This window comes from Enhydra lutris, unplaced genomic scaffold (assembly GCF_002288905.1).
Source record: "Enhydra lutris kenyoni isolate GAN:26980312 unplaced genomic scaffold, ASM228890v2 scaffoldscaffold6, whole genome shotgun sequence".
NCBI lineage: Eukaryota > Metazoa > Chordata > Mammalia > Carnivora > Mustelidae > Enhydra > Enhydra lutris.
The window spans coordinates 1,778,619-1,796,219 of record NW_019154090.1 but is presented as its reverse complement, the minus strand read 5'-3'; the positions used below and the strand labels follow the sequence as shown (position 1 = coordinate 1,796,219).

The following is a 17,601-nucleotide window of genomic DNA, read 5'->3' as shown; positions in this document are numbered from 1 at the left end:
CACCACCATCTCCACCATCACCACCACCACCATCACCGTCATCACCACCACCACCATCACCACCATCTCCACCACCAGCATCACCACCACCACCACCACCACCACCACCACCATCACCACCACCACCATCACCATCGTCGTCAGCATCACCGTCATCACCGTCAACACCGCCATCGTCGTCCCTGTCACCGCCGTCATCACCATAAGTAATAAACAGGATAAACAAGGCACCATTCTGTGGCTCTCCTTCTTACTGTCTGAAGGAAAAGGAATTGGTCTACCTTTCCATGTTATGCACAACTACCAACACAAAAATTTGGTTTTTAAAGTAGCTTATGAAAAGCGCAGTACAAGCAATTCTCAGGTACTTGAGAGAATCCGATAACTCGAAAACGTGAACAAGGAAAAACACATCTGCATTTGTTTAGGACTACACTGTGCTGATTTTTAATAAACCATTTTTTTAAAGATTTTATTTATTTATTTGACAGACAGAGACCACAAGTAGGCAGAGAGGCAGGCAGAGAGAGAGGAGGAAGCAGGCTCCCCGCCGAGCAGAGAGCCTGATGCGGGGCTCGATCCCAGGACCCTGAGATCATGACCTGAGCTGAAGGCAGAGGCTTAACCCACTGAGCCACCCAGACGCCCCCAATAAACCATTTTTTTAATGAAAGCTTATTTCATAAGGGCTTTTCCCGAAGTATGTCCTCCGGAGCAACCATGGTCAGATAGCGACTGCTCTGGTGGGGTCAGCAGGATGTTGACTGGTCAGATTTCTTTGGCGGATGCTGGGTTGGCCAGAGTGAAGCAGATGTCCCTCCTGGGGGACTTCTCGGGCCTGTAGCATGCTCCCACCTAGTGTGCATCTCTGAGATGTGTGTCTGGGAAGCATAAAGGAGGGGACGCATAGTCAAAGCTGAGGGGAGAAGGCCTCGTAGGGCATCCGCAGAGGCTGGGGAACAGAGTTACTTGGTGTAGGATACACAGCAAGTCCAGGAAAAATACCCAGGTTGGCATCAGGTTCAGGGTAAGACTTTTGTTGATAATCTCTCTCCACCTCCTCCCGGCCAGCACTAGATTCTCATCGCCTGAGAGCCCTGGAGTAGGGATCAAGTTCCCAGGGCCGGAGACCAAGGACTAGCCAGAGAGCCAGAGCTGGCCTGAGCCAGCCAGTGGGAGGCGCGCGGCCTCTCCGCCTGCCTGCGAGGCTGGGCCACGGGGCGGTCACCGGAAACACGGCACAGGCTGATTCCTAGCAGAGGATCTGGTTCTTCCTCTCTTGTGTCCACGTCCTAGCAAACCATGGGAAACCACCCAGAGATGGGACGGTTATTTTCTAGAACTTGGTTTCCTTCTCCCAATTCAGGTCAAGGCCATTATTGCTCATAATCCTCTGTTCATCACCCACTGTATGTTGTTTCCGAGCTTAGAATAAACTGAGATTAATGGGGAAGACATCCGAGAGGACTTCACAGTGAAACCCTGTGTGCCAGTCCCTGCAAGCTTCTGGGGTCCCTCCTCTGACCCTGATTCTGAGCCGCAGCAACCCCTTCCCCACCAGGACCTCTCCTTGTAACAAACAACCTGTTGTGCGCTTCCTGCCTCTCTCCTTCTCATCTGGTAGATCTTTTTTTAAAAGACATGAGAGAAGAGAACGTATTTAAAAGCTCTCTCTGCCTGGCTACATAAATTACAGTGTAATCACGCAATGAGATGCTGTGTGCGTCCCAAAAGAATAAGGCCCACAAGGAAGAATTTATGCAGAAAGCACTTCAGCGGGTGAAAAAGAAAGTGCAACACAAACAGTGTGACCTCATCTATGCGAATAATTGCGAGAGCTCTGTACCCACACCTGCCCGTGCACGTGCTCCTGAACCTACATCTATACCTGGGCCTACAACCACCTGTACCTACCCCCATACCTCTGTCTGCACCTGTACCTGTAACTACCTGTACCTGTAATTACACCTGTACCTACACCCATACCTCTCTCTGCACCCGTACCTCCGCATCTGTACCTGTAACCACCTACACCTGTACTTCTGTCTGCACCTGTGCCTACACCTGTACCTGCACCTGCGCCTGTACTTATCCTGCGGTTGTACTTACACCTGTGCCTGTACCTACCTCAGCTTGGCCTGGGCTGAGGTCAGCTGTGGAGACTTCACTGCCCAGAGCCCCCAGGAGCCCCCCGGGGAGGAGCGCACAGAAGGTTCTGCAGGGAGGGGTCCTTAGGGCAGGGCACTGAGCAGCGGGTCCTGCCAGCTCCACCCAGAACAAGGCTTCAAGTGCCAAAGTGACCCCCGCCGCCCCCCACCACCCCCCCACCGCCCCAGGGAGGCTTGGAGCCTGACATTAGCTGGATGTTTGTGTTTTCCTGGTCCAAGCAAATTAAGTCCTCCCTGAACTGCAGAATTGCCTGCCCTGAAACAAAGACCACAGACGGGTAAGTAGGAGGAAGCGTAAGAGGGGCACTTAGCTCTGAATGAGGTGTTGCAGGGTGATGGGCGCCGGCGCACAGAGCTTGTGAGCTGGGGCAGAGAGGGAAGGGGAGCGGCTAGAATGGTGGGGGGCTCCCTTTAATGGGCTGGAGTCAAGGTGCAGAACCTGCTCGCTTGTGGCTTTCTAGGGAGTAGGAGTGGGTCTGCCGTGTGGGCCCCCGGCTTGTTTCCCTCATCTTTGGAAGTGCCAAGAGAGACAAGTCAGCGACTCCCGGCCACTGAGACCACCCGCTTCTGGAGATGGCTCTGGGATAGCGCCCGTCCTCACCTCCCCTCGTCAGGGCCCCAAGTAAGATGAGAAAGGAGGTGCTTCTGGGCCCTTCTTTCCTCTAGTCCAGGCGGAGTCGGTGAGCTCAGGGTTGGACAGCCTCGAGCCAAAAGAGCTAAATCAGAAATTCTCAGTGAGGGGTGACTCTTTCCCCCGAGGACACTGGCTGTGTCTGGAGACACCCTTGTCACGCCTCGGGGCAGGGGTGCTACCAGCATCTAGTGGGCAGAAGCGAAGGACCCCGCTCAGTGCCCTACATGCCCAGGACGGCCCCACAACAGAGAAGGATCGGTGCCAACGCCGCTATGTTCTGGTCCTTCAAGGGCCCCAGGAGCATTTGTGGGTTTTATCGTCCAGCCGCTGGAGGGATAAAGCACAGCTACCCCCTTCTGCCTTACATCAAGAGATGCTGAGCCAGAATCTGGGTCCTCATCACCATCCCATCAGGTCCCCACGGCCAGCGGAGCGGCAGGTGACACGGGCCATGCTGCTTTCCCGGTCCTTAGTAAACAAACAGGAGGTTTCCACAGCGTGGAAAGGGGACACCCAGGTTGCCAGCAGGTCGGCCTGTGTGAGGACTTCAGGCTGCCTCCCCCGGTCTGCTCAAGGGACACCTGTGTCCGGAGGTTTGAGGACATGTACATAGATCAGGAAGCTGTTCTAGAACTTTCTGAATAATGGCATCTCTGGCCTACCCCCCCCCTTTTATGGCGGTAAGATACACACGACACAAAATTTACCCTTGAGGCATTTAGGGCATTCGCAGCATCGTGCAACCGTCACTTCCACGGAGTTCCAGAACATTCCCTCATCCTAGAAGCACTCAGACCCCGCTCCCTCTCCCAGCCCCTGGCAACCACGAATCCACTTTCTGTCTCCAGGGATTCACCTACTCAGGCCGTGGCGTGCAGGAGGAGGGGTAGGACGCGTGGGCCCCTGTGTCTGGCTTCTCTCCCCAAGCCTCGCGCTTGTGCGTCCACTCACCTTTGAGCAGAAACCCATGCTTCACCCCTTCTTACAGCCGAACAGGCCTCGGTCACACGGCTGGGCCGCATCTCATTCATCCTTCCATCCGAGTGGGGCCGCGTCCACCTTCAGCCACCGGGAGCAGCGCTGCTCCGACCGTTCATGCCCGACATCCCCGCCGCCTGTCTCCGGTCCCTGGGGGGGTTTGCCCAGGGGGACCACCGGCTCCCGTGGCGACTCTCTCCCTTTTGAGGAAACGCCAGCCTGGCTTCCAGGTAGCCCGTGGGCCTCCTGTTGAGCTGGCTGGCGAGTGAGTGCTCTCCCACCAGGACCCCAAGTATGTCCTGGGGACAAGCCACTGGGGTGGGCGTGGGCTCCAGGAGCCCTGAGGAAGCAGCCCCAGTGTGGACAAGCATCACCAGGTCACTCTCCTGGATGAGAGGGGCCCCTTGCTCCTGCCGTGACAGCGGCCACACTCACGGTTTTGGGGGGATGATGGCTCTGCCTTTCAGGGGCCCAGCACAACCCGGTCCTGTCGGACCAGGGGCAGAGCCCACTTTCTCTGCAGGCCCCAGCTGGGCGGGGATGGGGGGACAGGGCTCCCCAGGCTCCACAGCAGGGGTGCAGTGAGCACTCCGGTCAGTGTGCTCAGCAAACAAACCGAAAGTGCCCTAAGATGCTCGTGGGAACCCTGAGTCCTTGAGCTCTACAGCGTTCTCCTGCTCACACAGAGCAGGAGGAAGGCCGCTCAGGACCCTGGAGTTGGCGGAGTTAGGGTGGGGAATGCCGTTCAGAGATGCCCAAGGCATGGACCCTGGCTCCGAACATGAATCAGGGACCCAAGGCAGTGGTAGCTGGGCCTGAGGGGGACACGTGTCCTCCAGGGGTGGGGAGACCCCAACTCCGTAGCAACCAGTGTGCTGACTACCTGCTCCCCAAGAATGTGTACGACATGGGCACCGTTGCTCTCAGGTGGAGACTTCAGTGCTCCTGGGGCCCCTCCGAGCAGGAAGGGCGCTGCCACAGGGAAGTCTTGGCTCCCTGTTCCTCCGGGCAGAGGACGCACTCGGGCCGACCCCCCGGGGGCCTGGGGCTCCTCGCTGGTGCTCCTGCCGAGCGCAGGTCCGGAGAACCCGTGTGTGCCCACCGGGTGTGACCCCAGGAGACGGGGGCGGAAGCTCCAACTCCTGCACGAAGGCTTCCAGGACTGCCGAGACCCGGCTGGTCCCGTTCCTCCCTGTGCCCAGAGAGCCCAGGTGTTGTCGAGGGGAGACCAAGCGGGGAGGGGATTGGCGCTGCTGGCGCTGGGTTCGTGGCCCAGCTCTGCCTCCCTGACCCTTGAAGTCTTCATCTAAAGTGGGGTTGGCGCTGTCTGTCCTGGGGTGTCGCAGGGGTCAGTGAGGTGAGCACGCACGAGAGCTCAGGGTGGGGCCCGGTGCTGAGCCATGACCCCAAGTCCACCGGAGAGGAGAGAGAGACACCAGTGAGTGTGGACTGAGGCGTCCCCTTGGGGACGGCCTGCCTCTGTGTCTGAGACTGGGTCTCCGGGGCCAGTGGGGCCTGTAGTCCTCTTCACCCTCCCCACCCACCCGCTCACCGTGCAGTTCTGGAGCCGCTGCTGCCCCCGGAGCTCTCCCGGGAGCTGGGCCTCGCAGCGTCAGGGCCCCTCGGAGGGCAGGCGGGCAGCTGGTGAGGCAGCACAGGCTCCAGGTGGTCGTGAGGGTTTAGAGATGATCCTGCAAGAGGGAACGGGACGGAGCGGCCCAGAGCAGGGCAGTCAGGGAGGGCTGCCTGGGGAAGTGGGGTGTTGATCAGAGATCTGAAGCCTTCATGGGGCAGGGAGGGGGAGCCCCCAGAAGAAGGTCGGGTCTCGAGCTTTCTAGAGACACTGCCGTCAGCTCTTACAGGGACCTCTCCGTGAATGGGTTTGCTTCCAGCCCTTCCTCCCCGGTCCCTGCCACGGCCTCCCACACGCAGTCCCCTCGAGCCACCGTACAAAACTGTCTGCCACCCTCTCTCTTGTGGACTCATCACACTGCCCTATCGCCCCCCAGGAACGTGCAGCCCTCCCACAGTTGAGAATAAAGAGAACGTGGGATTTCAGTTAAAAGGGTGAATTATGGTGATGGGTTCCTCCTTGTGACCCTGGAGGCCCGGCCTCCGTTTCTGGACGAAATCCCGGTTATAGCTGTGTCCTTTCAAGGTAGGCAGTCCTGGGCGGGGCGGGGGGGGGGGGGCATAAAAACTTAGGGGGAGGGCGCCTGGGTGGCTCAGTTGGCAAAGCAGCTGCCATCAGCTCAGGTCTTGATCCCAGAGTCCCGGGATCGAGTCCCACATCAGGATCTCAGCTCCACGGGGAGCCTGCTTCTCCCTCTGACCTCCTCCTCTCTCATGCTCTCTCTCACTGTCTCTCAAATAAATAAATAAAATCTTTAAAAAAAAAATAAAACAAACCTGGAGGGAGAGTCCCAGGGCTCCTGTTTCCAGCACCTTGGCTCAAATCCCTGCATCTGAGCAGGCTGCCCCCCTTCTAGACGCACGTGCCCCCGTTCCAGGGCGGAGTAAGTCCGTCCGCTGGCAGCCAGGCCTGACGCCCGCGAGTGGGCTGTGCCGGCCGAGCACGCTGGGGGGGGGGGGGTGAGCCGGGCAGGAAGTGCGGCCCCGCACCCCCATGTCTTACTAACGCCAGCTTCTCTCTCGCTCCCCCGTTTGCCATCTTTGCCTGACCGACACGACGAGTCCCTGTGTTCATCAGACTGGGGCACCCACACACCAGTGCACTCCCCCTCCTCGGGACCCCAGCCCACCCTGCACCACCCCCCCGCCTTCCCATCTTCCTCAGGACCCCAGCCCACCCTGCACTTCTACCCTCCCCTTCCTCAGTTCCCCTGGCTCCCCTGGCACCCCGTCCCTGCCCCCCGGCATGGCCCCTCTCCAGGTTCCTGGAGCAAAGCAAGAACTATGGAGAACTCTCCCTTCACTGCACCACAGAGGCAGAGGAACTCCACCACTAATGGAGTGGTGGCACCATGCAGTGCCCCTCATTCTGAGTCTCCGGCCCCGCAGATATTTGCCGGCACCCCCACGAAGGCTGGGGGGCTGGTGGCTTCCCGTCATTGAGATGTAGCACCGGGCGCACAGGGCCAGCCCAGGAGGGGCCAGCCTGGGTGGGAATTTCTGGGACACACCTGGCATCCTTCTCCCACAACCTCGATGTCACGGGGGGGACCTCCTTGCCCATTCTTGGTCACACAGATGGAGGGGCTGCTTTCCGCTGTCATGCCCCAGCCTGGCGAGTCCTCCCGTTACCACCCCCAGCCGTGGCTGCTGGATGCAGGATGGGAAGGGGTGTTGGGAAGAGGTTTCTCCTCTGCTGAGACAGCACAGAGCACCAGCACTCAGGCTCTGGGAGGTGGGGGACGACCTGGCTTCGGACTCAGTTCAGGTGCAGAGGAACCAGGGAGTTCCTAAGTAACCACTCCTCTGCCTCAACTTCCTCATCCGTAATGCGGAAGGGTCTTGGCACTGCTTGTAGAGTTTTACGGGGAAGAAATGAGTCTCTGTGGGTCAAGTGTCTTGCCTGGCACCCGCATCCTCGTTCACCAGCTGTTGTTACTATGACGGCATTCCTGTGCCCTACTTCTCCGGCGCTGGTGCTGGGCTGCTGCCCTCACTACGGGATTGTTACCGTCAGGCTGTCCCAGCGACTGTCGGGTGCCTCTGCTGATAGGATGTGACCATGGACGTGGGAGGAGAGAACCTGGGGGTCTGAGTCCGCGCTGGGACCATCCCTTGAGCCATGATCCAGCTGTACCTGAAACCCACACCACTCCCAGCCGGGGGTCAGTATGTCGCCTCGTTGCCTGAGCCAGTTTGAGAGTGATTTCTGACACCCGGCAATGGACAGGGTTCTAAGGCACGGCAGTAGTGAGGGGGCACTGAATCCCCTTCTCTGGGGTCCTCTGGTCCTTGGTTTGTTTGGTCACCCGCCTCGTGTCATTTGCAGAGCCCTCTGCGTGTGTCCGTCAGAACGCCGGGCTCTCTGGAGGGGACTCGGAAACACCAGGCACCATTATCGGTAAAGGCTAATACTCAGCCCAGACTTACGACACAACAAAATGTTCAGTCCCCGTTGCTGGCAATGCGTAAACTCAGCGGGGCTCAGCGCTCAGCCCTCACTAAGCCGGTGTTCAGCCCTCAATTCACAAAGCACAGTACTCAGTGATCACTTATTTGAGGAGCTCAGTACTCATCCCTCAGCCCTGGCCGAACAGTGTTCGTTACTGCTAAACACAGTACTCAGTACTGAGATAGCACAGTGCTTACCCTTGTAACGAAGCACAGTACTCACTACTGACTTAGCATAGTACTCAGTACTGACCAAACATGGTACTCAGTACTGGATAAGCACAGTACTCCACTGTCAGTATAACAAAGCACAGTACTCTGTCCTGGGTACGGACTAAGCACCCTGTAAGATGCTGAATAATCACAGCGCTTGGCCCTCAGTGCTGTGTACGGGTCAGATACAATACAGTCCCCAGCTGCTGCGTCTCGCACGCTCTTGACGATCACTGTGCAAGACACATCAGAATCCCGTCTCCAGAAGAGGACAAGGAAACAAGAGGGCCAATGACTTGACCAAGGCGGAGAGCCGGAGAGGAGGGCAGGGCCCGGTCCTGTGTCCCTGTGGAGTCCTTCCCAGAGGAACAGGAGAAGCAGAATGAGGAGAGCCGCACGCCGGCAGGAATCACTCCCGCTGGCCTGGCTGGGGTGACATGCCCTTCCCCGCACTGATCACTGGGTCCTCCCCACTGGCGGGCAGGGGTGCACCTCACAGACACACCTGGGCTGGCGGCAGCCTTGCTGCCGCATCTCAGCCTGCATGGAGCCTCATCCCCCATCGCTCGTGGTCCCCAGATGCCCACACAGCCACCGTTCCTCTCCTTCAGGGCCTGGGGGCTGGTCTCCTTCCCACAGCTGGGACCTGCCCCCCGGGGCTCCCACCTGGGGCCCGGGTGCCATGGCCTCCGTCTCCCCACCCTGCCCCACATTCCCCAGGACTGGATCCTATCTGGTGTGTCATCCCTTATCCCCCACCCAGGGCTAGGCCACGACAGTGGCCGACGCGTCCTGTTCTATTGGAACAGAGACTGTGTGGACCGGGCCTCCCAGAGACAGGCAGGGACACGCCGGAAATACTCACGGAGCAGAGTTCCAGCCCAGAGCCTTGGCTCTTCATCTGGAGACCAGACTGACAAGCAGCAGGTGTGGACGACAAGTCTGAGGGAACACGGAGCCCGCAAGCCCTCCTGCCGCGTCATCCGTTCCGTCGGTGCCGGGCTGGATCAGACCGAGGCAGAAAGCCCTGAGAGGAACCTGTCTCACCGTGGACTCGGCTCTGTCCTGGGCTCCCTGTTCCTGGCTTGAGTCGCCAGAAGGGAGAGTCTCTCTGTTCTGCTTCTGCGCCGACGACAGCCCTTCTGAGCACTCAGGGTCGAGCGGCATCCGGGAAGCCACGGACGTGCCCCGGGCCGCCCCGCTCGGAGCCGCTGGTTCTCCCAGGAGGCGTCCGCCACCTGCTGTTGACTGAACACGGCTCGAGGCCAAGTGCTGCGCCGTCACTGGGCGACCCTCTCTTCTGAGCGTCCAGGCTGCTGGGGACAGGAAGAAGGCAGTCCACGACAGCAGAAATACACTGGGAAGAGCCGGCAATGACAGGGCCACGAGGACGATGAAGCTGGGTGTCGCCCGGCTCCTGGTGCAGCTCAGGTCCCCGGGGGCCGGCGCTCGCCCTCCCACACTGGGTCGTGCCAACAGTTCCCAGCCGGACACCTCCACGGAGGGCTGGCCACGCCGCACTGGGAGACGCCTGGGAGGACCCCCTCCCAGCGCCCGCTTGCCCTGGGCTGGTGCCCAGAAACTAGCCTCTGGCCCCCAGGCTGGACCCCTCTGCTGCGGGTCACGCCGCAGGACGGCACCCACCGGCCCCTGCACGATGAGGCTGAAGCCAGACCCCAGCTGACACCACGTCTCTCTCCTCCCTCCTGGCCCTTCTCGTCTTCCCAATCACTCACCTAAGCATCCTTGTCTCGGTCTCTGCCATACGAACCCCACTGCGACACCAGGACGGACAAGTCGGGACGGGCGTCTGTGGGCGGTACCACAGGCTCATACCTGAGCAGCCCAGTGACCTCCCGTCTGCTTCGCACTTACCCGCCCGTGCCGAGCGACGGCTCTGCAGACGGCACGGGGGGCAGGCAGAGGTTCGACCACAGGCAGCGGGGAACCATCCAGCTCCTGAAAGCAGAAAGAACATGGCGGGAGATCTTGGGCTGCTGAGGACTGGCAGGGAAGGCGTCCAGCCAGGTGGCTCCAGGGCTCTGGGTCTTGGCAGAGAGACGGCGTTGTGACAGTGGAGGGACCCCAGCCAGATTGTCCCTCAAGAGCCGCATTTGAGGAGCGCCCAGCCGGCTCAGTCGGTTAGGCATCCAACTCTTGGTTTCGGCTCAGGTCGTGATCTCAGGGTCGTGGGATTGAGCCCTGCTTCTGGCTCCGTGCTCAGCTTAGGACCTACTTAAGATGCTCTCCCTCCCTCTCCCTCTGCCCTCGTCCCAGCTCACACTTGCACTCGCTCACTCGCTCTCTCCCAAATAAATTAATGTTTTAAAATTCTTTAAAAAAAAAAAATGCACATTTGGGAACAAGAAGCCGATTGGCCGCCTTGGCCTGCGGGCCTGTCTGTTGGCTGGGGAGGGCAGACCATGTTGACCGTCTCCCCAGCACCACTCATGATGGGCAGCGATGACTCCCCAGAGGAAATCAGGTCTCTGCTACCAGAAGAAGCAGCATGGACACTGCGGGGTCCCCAGGCCAGCAGAGCCGCCTTCTATAATCCCAAACCACAAACGCAGCAGCTGTCTGTCTTTGTTAATCTGGGCCAAACCAAAGGGCGTTTTGAGAAGCATCTAACGCTCTTCCCCACCAGGCAAATTCTGTAGGAACATATTCGTGGCTTTCATTAGTATTCACACGGCTTTGAGGGGTTTTTCATGATTTGTAAAACTCCAAGTAGTTGTGAAAGGTCCTGTGTCCGTGTTGCACATCGAATCCCTTTTCCTATCACAGTCTGGGTTCTTCTGTTCATTACAAGAACCTAATTGAAAACGATTGAAGCTGGATTTTGTCACACACGGAGAACGCGCGATAAAATGCAGAAATGCAAACATCCTCGAGCCTTTTGTACCGTGACGGCCGGGAGTCGAGGGGGCGTGGGGGAAGGTAAGGATCCGCCCTTGCGCGGCACGAGTTTGTCCCGGTAACTTGATGAGAACAGTTTGATGTCGTTGGTGACGATTTCATCGCTTTCCCAAGCAGCTGGAGTGAAGCTCTCAGCCCGGACCTCAGAGTCCCGGCGCTTCTGCGGTCCCCACACCCCGAGGGAGAGTGGTAGTCAGGAGCATCACGACGGGGGTCACGGAGACCTCCGGGGCTGTCCCCAGCCTTACTCTGCAGCTGTGTTTAGAGGCTCAAGGCAGGTGACCCCACTCTTGGTCCCCGGTGACCTGTGGAACCTGGTCCCACTGCTTTGCCTCTCTGGTCCTCGGTGGCCCCGTACGCAGAATGGGCAGGATAAGGCGGTCTGGTGGAGCTGGACATTCTGGGCATCCTCTTTAGTGATCTGTGACGAGTTCTGGGATGGGGGGAGATTCCTGACGGTGACGGCTTTTGAGGCATTAGGACGTGGAGGAGGAGGCCCTGATTTGGGCAGAGACGAACTCAGTCAAGAGTGGGTGAAGGGCAGACCATCCCGGGGCCAGCCGCGTCCTGCCATGCCAGTGGGTGAGGGGGGAGCACACCCCACCCTCTGGGCCAGCCCCTCCCCCAGCCTCCACGGGGCCCTTCCAGAGGCCAGAGAAGGCAGAGGAGGCCACACCCCTATTCTGGCTCCTCCCCAGCCTCCCCAGGCGCCAAGAGGTCGCGGCAAGGGCAGTGTAGGCGGCAGCAGACCTTCCCAGGAACCCCCTTCTGCTCTGGGCTCCACTCCGGGGGGCGGTGAGGAGGGACCAGACCTCTCCTCTCCCCGACTCGCCTCTGCCATCTCATTCTCTGTTCGTTTCCTTCCTCCCTCGTGCAGCAGCCCGTGAGGCCCCCAGATGGACCTTCTCTCTCCCACCTCGGGACCCTTGTGCTGCCCACCTGCCCCTGCCTGAGCGCCCCGCAGTCCTTGCTCCCCACATCCCGCTGCACGCTTGCTTCCTCATCGTGTGGGGCTCCGAGAAGCCCTTCTTGCCACCCACCCACCATGGCCTTGGGCTTCCCTTGGGCACCTGGCAGTGACCCTGGCCATCTGCGTCTGGATCTGCCCGCCCCCCTGCTGCCCGGCCGTCTGTCCTGGTCTGGTTTCATTCCTCCACCCAGGGTATGCCGGGCTCCCGCGGTGTGCACGGTGCCAGGCCCGCACGCACCGTCCTAGCAGACAGACCTGCCCTGTGTTCCTCTGGCCCAGAGAGGAATGCGGCCTTTCCTTCGTGCTCACACAGGGAGGGAGGACAGGCAAGTGTTCATGCAAAGCAGATAGGACAGCAGATACATAAGCCTGAGGTGACCCTGATTCTGTCAGCATGAAAACTGCGAAGCCCCAGCAGTCGGACCTGGGGCCCCGCGACGGCCACACGGGAGCTACAAATGCATCCAGTGAAATCGTCCTCTTACCTCTGGGCTCCGGTGGGAATCAAGTTTCAAAAGCAAATCGCCTCTCTCAGTGTGGCGCCTGCCGAGGGCCGGTCGTCCCACCTGTGTCCTGCACAGTCCTGGGGCCGGCCGGGGGACGCAGTTGCCATTAGGGCTCTGCGCTTCTGGGGGTCGGAGAAGTGGGGACCACTGCAACTCCGGTAACGAAAACGACGGTGCGCCATCTGTTTCCCTGGGAAAGTCTCCAGGTTTAATCCCAAACGAGGAGAAGGAGCTGGTACACCTCACTGAAGACTTACACCCTCCTGGAGAACGTGACACTAAGGACTTGGAAGCAGCTTCGAAATGTTAGGGCGAGAGTCTCGGGGAGGCCACAGCGGCCAGGCGAAGCCCTGGGGACCCGGAGCCAGCGCCCTGCAGGACACGGGCGGCACACGGGGAGAGGGCTTCGAGCTATGTGTGCGTGTGTGTGCAAGCATTGTGTTTGTGTGCATGTGTGTGGGTGTGTGCACACAGGCATGCGTGTTGGGGTGTGTGTGATGTGTGTGCGGTGTGCACGTCCAGTACCGTACAAGGCAGTGCACAAGACCAAACATCCAATGGGAACCTTGCCTCTAAGTTCTTCCCCTGGAGCCTCTCAGACCCTATTCCTTCTCCAACACTCTCCATCGCACTTTCTTTTTGTGGACGAAGAGGGCGTCACGTTGTTGGGTGTCTCTGACTCCCCTGGCCCACAAGCTGTGGGAGGGCAGGGCAGCGTCCGTCCGGTGCAGGGCCTGGCCCACAGCGCAGGACGGGTTGTTGAAGTACCTCGGTCCGCCGGGGACAGGGGGCAGGGGCCGGGCTGGGGGCGCAGCCTGAAGCCCAGGGTCCTCCCCGGTTGGCGGGTGCCTCCGTGTCCTGGCCTGGGGCTTTCTCTGCTGGAATCTGGACGTGATCCTCTCCCCTTCTCCCCTCCAATGCTTCAGGAACAAACTCCCAAGGTGTTTGCAATTCAAAACCACACATGGTGACTTTTCTCCAGTTTCAAGTTCATTTGAGATTAGGCAAATAACTCCTCCTTGGGGAAGATTCTGCCAGAATCCTTCATTTCATCCGGCCTTTCCGAAGGACGAGAGTCGGCCTTCCAAGCAGAAGTCCCCGGGCGAGCACAATCGCCCGCACCGTAAGCTACTTTAATGTAGACGTCCCTTTAAACTAACCTCTTACCATCTGTTCTGTCCTTTAATAACAAATGCAAAAGAGCGCGATTCTCCGCGGCATCATAAACGCGAGGTGGGTGATGGAAATGCCTGTCTGTGTTCTTTATTCATGGCTCTCTCGCACGCTGCTGTGATGTTTCTCTCATTTTCCGGACACAAATCAAGGGGAAACTGCTCTCCCCTGATCTGCTGAATTCATTTGTACAGTATTTCTTCTTAATGTGGTAAACTGTGGGAGGCTCAGAGCGTCCCCAGCCGGGGCAGAGCCCGGGACGCGCACGGGGAGAGGCACCGGGGGATTAAGCAAAGGCACCGGTGGTCAAACGTAATGAGATTCCTTTGCAAAAAATAAAAACCTCTTTAAATATGTGGTGGGTCCTTTTCAGATTAAATACGCCTGTGAAGGATGGGCAGTCTGGCCCACAGGACGCGGCAGAGGCGTGCCGGCGGGTGGGCAGTACGGCACCGGAGGACCCCTGGCTCCTACCCAAGGGCCTCCTCGATCCGCACGGCTCCGCCGCTTGTCTGGGACGAGCCGTGTACTCAAGCGCAGAACTCATTGACCTTTCTAGAACTTTCCTCGCTCCCAGGAGGCAGACGGGTGCTTCTCAGGCAGCTGGCCTTGAGCTTTTCCCGTTAATCACACAGTCCCCCGTCTCTGCAGTGGGGCCTGACCTGCCATGACAAGTCCCACACACACAGCAAGACCGGGGGCCCGGTTGGCAGAACGGGGCTTCCTCTCTGGGACGCAGACTGTCACCACCACCCCGTGTCCCCGGCAAACACACCTTGACACGGGGTCCCTCCCATGGGGTCGAAGAGGTGGCTCTCCTACGAGGGGCTGCCCTCCTGTGAGCCAACCCCTGGGGCTGGAGCTGGGTGGCCGGTCGAGCACCTGTCCTCCTGCAGGGCGCTGCTCCCTGGGCATGGCCGCCGCGCGGGGCTGCTCAGCCTCAGCTGCTCTGTCTGACGGACGCCACTTGGTGGGCAGCAGAGGGACGGGGGATGAAGACGGAGGGGACACCTGTGCTGGGAGGCCCAGCGCTGTTAGCGAGCCAGCAGGCAGAGGGTGGCAGGCTCAGGGCCCAGCATGTCATCATCTGCAGGAGGCGGGGGTGACTCCAGCGCTTCCACGGCCCAAGAGGACGGCACAGAATGACATGTGTCCCCGGCCCTGGCCCTTCTTTCAGCGGCCTGGCCTGAACCCCTGTTGGGTGCTGCTGCTCAGGGCAGAGCAAGGGAAGCCAGGAGGGGGGAGACAGGAACAAAGATGGTCCCCACAGACTGGGGGGAGGCGTGGGGGTGGGGAGGGTCTGTGGAGGGAGTGGGGTGGGGGAGGGGTGTGGGACTGAGGGAGGGATATGTGCGGGGAGAGGTTAATGGAGGGGAGGGGTATTCAGGTGGGGAAGAGGCATGCAGGTGGGGGAGGGTCTGTGGAGGGAGGGGTACATGGAAGGGAGGGGAGGGAGGTGGGGAATGATTTGTGGAGGGGTGGGGAGGATGGGAATGAGGGAGGGGATTGCAGAGGAGGGGCTGAGGGTGGGGGAGGGGCCTGTGAGGGGAGTGGGGGAGTGGAAGGGTGTGTGGAGGAGGAAGGGGGACATTTCCAGACCGTCACCCAAGATGTCTACTCAGCACCTGTCACCTTGCATGCGTACAAAGCAGACTTTCTTATGGTGACAACTCTGGGGACAGGCAAGGATGCAGTAGAGTCCCATGGGCTGTGGTCACACAGCCGTGCTGCACACATCGTGCTGTCCCTTCATTTGTGACTCATTTACTCCAGACCAGGAAGTGGGCCCCGATGTCACCTTCTCTCATTTCGCCCACCCTGGGCCCCCAGCTCTGGCGAGCACCCGTCTGTCCCGTGTCCATGAGCTCGGGGGTGTCTGAACGAAGAATGTCTGGTCCGGGTCTGCTCGTAGGCCAGAGGATTTCATTGTGGTCCATTTTGTTATAAAATGTTGTTACGAACCCGCTGCTTGATTTCAAAAAAAAAAACAAAAACAAAAAAACTATTCTGTAAAGGTGTGTGTTTGACCGTGAACAATGCAGGGTCGGGCATGGCCAGAAACCTGCATGTTAACTTCCGGCTCCCCAAAGCCTGACTGCTGAGAGCCCTCTGTCGGCCAGAAGCCTTGCGGACCAGGTAAACGGGCGATGAGCACGTATGTCGTATGTTAGGTGTGTCGCAGACTGTGAGCTTACAGCATAGGCAGCTAGAGGAAATTCTGTGTCGTTAAGGAAATCGTAAGGAGGAAAAAATATACCATATTTACTGGAAAACCTCCGTAGACAGACGGACCGGCATGGGAGAAACCCGTGTCCGAGAGTCGGCCGTAGGCAACGTTAAACTCCAGTCTGTGGGTCAGACCTCGGCCTCCACACCTTCTCAGTCTCCGGGGTTTACGTTCCCCTGGCTCAGCAAAGCCAGTTACCTTACAGCTGGTGACCCCGTTCCCATCAGGTGTCCCTTGTTGTGACAAGATCTTTGCTTCCTCTAAATGGAAGACGCACGGCCCGTTTTTAAATTCTGTACTGAAGCGTGGCTCCCATAGGGGATTACGGTAATCTCAGTTGTGCAACACACACCTGGTGTCGGGCGACTCGAGTTATTTACACGACGAAACGCTCGCCGTGAGGAGCTCAGTCGCCATCTGTCACCACACTGTGCATCTCGTTTTTCATTCTACTGCTGTCCATCCCTTGTCCCCAGGACTGCTCTTCCCGTCCCCCGCCCCTGCCACCCGGAGAACACTGAACTGTGTGCTCGTCTCACTCCTCAGTGCCCCCCTTCAGCCCCCGCTGACTTCCTCCCGAGTTGGGAGCCACAGAAACATTATTAAGTTGCTTTTTCAACAACACCCAGCTTCTCTGCACGAACACTTCTGTGTGTATGGCGCACGGTGGCCATCCTGACGACAGGCTTCACGGTGAAATCTGTGTCTCCAGGCTGGTCACGGGGCCTCCCTGCCCCTCAGGGACCGGATCCTATCCCTGGTGCCTCCATCGAAGGAGCGAAAAGGTGGGACACAGGTGAAAATTTAGGGCACATACACGGGCCGGGTCCCAACCTCTTTTACCTCTGGACTCTACGGCGACTGCTCCGTTATCCGTCCTCCAGTCTGATGGCGGACGGAAGGATCATTTGCGTCAGGGTGGTGGCCATTTTCCACCATTGCTTCCAGGCTTCCTCAGCGGTGTTGGAGGTCTCTACTCTGTGACCTACGCTCCCTGCAGAGACTTTACCTTGGAATATTGTGTCTTATCTTTCCCCGTTACCTGGTGGGCCACTGGACGTGTAGTTACGACTCCCAGATCTCAGACTGACCTTCCGGTTCCCAATGTGGATAAAGTGTTAGGTCCCGAAGTACCTCGAGATGGCCAAGTGCAAGGAAATTCGGGGCTGGGTGCGTGTACGTTTAGGGAGCATAGCCCCTGCTCCCCACGGCAGGCTGACATGCCTCTCCTCCGGCTCCTCCTTCCAGATCCGGTCTGACAAAGACAACGACATCCCCATCCGGTACAGCATCACGGGCGTGGGCGCCGACCAGCCCCCCATGGAGGTCTTCAGCATCGACTCCATGTCTGGACGGATGTATGTCACTCGGCCCATGGACCGGGAGGAGCGCGCCTCCTACCACGTGAGTACCTCGGGCCTTGGGTTCCTACCTTTGGAAGGAGAACTCGGCTCATAGTTTAAGACTCAGACCTCTTATGCATCCCACTTCATCTCGCATCCAACCATCCATCCATCCATCCATCCATTCCTCTACCCATTCCTTCTTTCATCCACCCATTCTTCCACCCATCTACACATCCATCCATCCATCCCCCATCTACTGGTCCATCCATCCATCCATCCATCCCTTCTTCCATTGATTCCTTCCTTCATCCAACCATTCTTTCATCCATCTTCACATCCATCCATCTACTCATCCAACCATCCACCCATCCACTGATCCATCTA

At 58.9% G+C, this 17,601-nt stretch overlaps 1 protein-coding gene across 1 annotated transcript in view; it reads left to right on the top strand.

Annotated features, from left to right (window-relative positions):
- The window catches only part of LOC111141492 (cadherin 4), a 511,455-nt gene that overhangs the window by 440,798 nt on the left and 53,056 nt on the right, over positions 1 to 17,601 (top strand). The window contains exon 5 of the mRNA XM_022494091.1: positions 17,120 to 17,275. Within this exon, the coding sequence (XP_022349799.1) occupies positions 17,120 to 17,275 (156 nt within the window). The remainder of the gene's footprint in view (positions 1 to 17,119; positions 17,276 to 17,601) is intronic.